This window comes from Larimichthys crocea, unplaced genomic scaffold, assembly GCF_000972845.2.
Source record: "Larimichthys crocea isolate SSNF unplaced genomic scaffold, L_crocea_2.0 scaffold549, whole genome shotgun sequence".
Classification (NCBI taxonomy): domain Eukaryota; kingdom Metazoa; phylum Chordata; class Actinopteri; family Sciaenidae; genus Larimichthys; species Larimichthys crocea.
This window is the reverse complement of record NW_020857180.1, coordinates 42,000-46,029: the sequence shown is the minus strand read 5'-3', so window position 1 is coordinate 46,029 and position 4,030 is coordinate 42,000. Positions and strand designations below refer to the sequence as shown.

The following is a 4,030-nucleotide window of genomic DNA, read 5'->3' as shown; positions in this document are numbered from 1 at the left end:
ATCGTCACTGAAGGCTTTGTGGTTCCTTCAGTCAATAACCTGGTTCTGAATTCTCCTTTGAGATAACTGCAGAGATGATTTGATGATGACACGTTCTGTCTCCCATTATGTTCACACTGTTTGATGAACTTTCCACAGATAATCATTAAAAAAATTCCATGCAGAATGGTATGAGCGAAAACAGCCAGCAAGCGGCTACAGTTGGGTTAACTCTAAATTCTATACTCAATCTGTTCTGTACTGTTCAGCCCGGTAAGTGTCAGAACAAGTATCTAATAATAATTTCTCCCTGAGATTATTAAACTATTTCTGATTCAGATTCTGATTAGCACCTCTGATCCTTTTTGGATCATATTGACTTGATCCAAACACTTTTCTAAAGGAGTGTGTGAAAAACTCTGTCTGCAAAATTCATATTAAAAGCAAAAGTCCATATCTAGATCAGTGTTTGTTTTGTCTGTTGCCTCTCACTGTAGATACAAAGGGCAATGAAAACACACCGATTCTTATTTTCAGGTGATTATACATTATTGGAAACATACTAATAAATATTGTATTCTAATGCTGCCAGTACATACTCTTAAATCTTACACGCTGGAGTGAACTATGTTTGAAACCTCCATCAATCCACACAGACAATAAAACAACATATGGAGAAGCATGAACACAGTGACAATCCAGCAGAATCTGAATGTTCTGCTCACAGTTTAATAATCAACCCTACAGATGCTTTTTCAACTTTAGTCTGCTCAAACACCCAGATGAGTGTCCTTCATGGACATAAATGACTGTCCAAACAGCACACAGGAGAAGACAAATGAAACGAGAGTCTGTGCTGAATAAAGTGACAGCCCTTTCCACCTAAACAAATCCGAATTTGACAAGCTGTGATTGGGCCACACAGAATTCAGCTCCTGAACAAATGACGTCATCTTCACTTCTCATTTGTGGGCTGATAAACAGTCCAGCAATCTGAATGTGAGGAATGTACGGAGTGAAGTTTCCATGGCAACGCAGCTGTGAATCTTTTTTTTATTAAAGAAAACAGAATTGATTATTTCAGTTTATTGATTGTCATAAACCTGAATGAACGTATTCTCTGTGAACATCAGTCACACTTTAATCACGTGACAGACGGCTTCGACGCTCCTGCGCATGTCACCACTTTTCACCTGCCTGTGAGAACTTGTTGGTGACACAGAAGTAAAGAAACGCCAGAGTAACTTTTTGAAACGTCACACAGTGACGCAATGAAGCAGCCTTCACACTGTGTGTGTGTGTGTGTGTGTGTGTGTGTGTGCGTGTGAGATCACCTGTAGTTTGAACAGACATCGCAAGGAGCGAGTGAAATAGGACACCTCCGTCAAGCTAACACGGCTCAGATCCGGTTTGACCGGAAACACGCTGCGACTGACGTCTGGAAAAAAACTAAAGAGTGTGTTTAGGGTTCAACGTTTCTGTGTTTGTCTGTCTCGTTTTAATATTTAGCCTACATATTACATACGCGCCCGCGCGCAGCTCACGAGATTGCTGCGTCAGCTAGCTAACAGCCGTAGCTGTAGAAAGGAGACTTTTATTTTGAAGGCAGTGACAGGAAGTGGTTCATCTGAATTTTTCACTTTCCAACTTGTTCCTGTGCGAAATTCCTCAAGTTCGATTCCTTTGTATGTTTGGACCGAGGCTGAGTGGATGTGTGGCAGGCGAACAGCCACGGAGACAAAGATGTCCTGCGGTCTATCAGTGAGAAAGCAGGCCGAGTCGAGTGCGCTGTGAGCGGACACACTCTGCGCTGCTCCGGGCTGCTTGACTTCAGAAGACGGAGGGAGGTGAAGGGAAGATAAGGAGGAGCCGAGGAAGGAGCCGAACGAACTATGTGGCAAAATACAACTAGGTCTGTGACAAACAGAGCTAAGCCGTGCTGAGCCGTGCTGAGCTGAGCTGAGACAAAGTGGTAAGTCACTTTTGTAACCACTAAAGACAGTACGCTGTGATAGCACACATGTTCTGCGTGGTTCCGACAGAGATAGACGGTCCAAAGTTGGAAATCCAACTCGTTGGTCTGACTTTGGGCAGGGCCGGAGTGAAGAGCTCAAAAACTAGTGAGGGCATGAGTCCAAGTCCCCCAACCAGAACCAGAACTCTCTCTGACCCTTGATTGATTATTAAAGATGAAATCATCTTTAATAATCAATACCAATAAACGAAAGTCTTAAGAGCTGGATAACGGGCTCTGTTTACACAATTTGGCAGACATAGAATATAATATTCATAAGTCTGTTTTCATTGTATAATCACCTGCTAATAAGAATCTGATGTAGTTGTGAGGGGAGGGTGAGCAGCTACACTGCCAGGTGCCTCTAAATGCAACATGCTGGTGCCTTCAGTGCTCAGCGTATTAAATATTGTTTTTTAATACAGTTCATACATTTCATTGCTAATACTAAAACAAACAATGTCACTATGAGCTGTTTTCTTCATATGTTCTATCTAAACTCTTAAACTCTTAGCGAGGTGTGTTCAGACATCAGATGTTGTGATTTGTTGCCTCCAGGTTCAGAGTGTAATCCCACTGTGGTAAATATGTTCAGCTGTACTCGAGTATTTGTTCTGATGACATTACTTCTGATCAAAAAGAGTCAACAACTTTGCTAATAGTCAATCATCAACCAGGTCCCCAGCAGCAGACCCAGCAGCAGCTAATATTACTGACTAGTCCAGCAGCAGTCAGCCCAGAACCAGAACCAGACCCAGCAGCAGCTGATATCACTGACTAGTCCAGCAGCAGTCAGCCCAGAACCAGGACCAGACCCAGCAGCAGCTAATATTACTGACTAGTCCAGCAGCAGTCAGCCCAGAACCAGAACCAGACCCAGCAGCAGCTAATATCACTGACTAGTCCAGCAGCAGTCAGCCCAGCTCGGCGTCTGTCTTTCAGCCTTTTATTTCACCAAGCTCTCACCATCCACTAAAAGTCAGTCCCACATTTACATTATTTTCCAGTTCTTACTCGTTCACTCTCTCCTTAGCTTCCTTTATCAACATCCTCTTCAGTGTCTTCGCCTTTAGCTATGCAGATAGAAGTTGCTGAGCCCAGTTACATTGTCTGCTTAATTGACACAAGCTCCGCTCCCCATCAGCACTCCCCCGGTGCTCTGAGTTCACAGTCCAGGCAGCCTGGCTAACAAACATGACCTAACAGGAGCTAACAGCAGCTACAGTTGTCAGCAGTTTACTTCACTGTCCATCATAAACTCTGTAAATCACAGAGAGTTGAGGCGGAGCAGCCGGAGGACATCAGAGGGAAAACCAGAAAACATTTCCTCCATAAAATATGATCCAGACACAGATAGACAGGATAATCCCACTGTGATTGTAATAATAATACACAAGCTTGTGTGTCCTGCAGAGATGGAAGGAGAGAAGGAGAGACAAATGCAGCAGCGAGAGGAGAAGGAGAGTAATGAGGCAGAAGACGACAGGAGGAGTGATGACGATGCTGACAATGAAGAGGAGGAGGACGAAGGTTCCGATGGTGCGGCGCTGGTGTGGCAGGAAGGCTACGGCGAGGACAGCCTGGGCCTTCCCATCATGCACTGGGAGGCACTGAGCCTGCGCATCGCTGAGCTGGAGAAGCAAGAAGAGGAGAAAAAAGAGAAGAAGGAAAAGGTCAGAGGTCATAGTCTGTGTGGTTGGCATGATAACGTACAGTAACTGTAACTGTGTAACTTTATATATCTCTTTTCTAGTCATCTGACCCCTCAGAGCGCTTTTACACTACATACACACACATACACACACATTCATACAGCGATGGCGCAGCCTTCAGGAGCAATTTGGGGTTCAGTATGTTGATTCGACATGCAGACTGGAGGAGTCGGGGATCGAACCACCGATCATCAGATTAGTGGACGACTCGCATCCTGAGCCACAGCCGCCCACATCAGTCCACTATGATTAATTTCAAACGCGTTATCAAAAAATGATCAAAGAATCAATACTTTGGACAAGTCTAAAACACGTTAGCTGAATT

General features: G+C 44.2%; 1 protein-coding gene across 2 annotated transcripts in view; it reads left to right on the top strand.

The window, feature by feature from the left end:
- The first annotated feature begins 1,141 nt into the window (after nt 1–1,141).
- Nucleotides 1,142–4,030, top strand: part of LOC104937153 (schwannomin-interacting protein 1) — an 8,353-nt gene continuing 5,464 nt past the window's right edge. For both annotated transcript variants that reach the window (XM_010753317.3, XM_010753316.3), the window contains exons 1-2: nt 1,142–1,951; nt 3,407–3,666. In XM_010753317.3, coding sequence (XP_010751619.1) covers nt 3,409–3,666 — 258 coding nt within the window. In that variant the 5' untranslated portion in view covers nt 1,142–1,951; nt 3,407–3,408. The remainder of the gene's footprint in view (nt 1,952–3,406; nt 3,667–4,030) is intronic.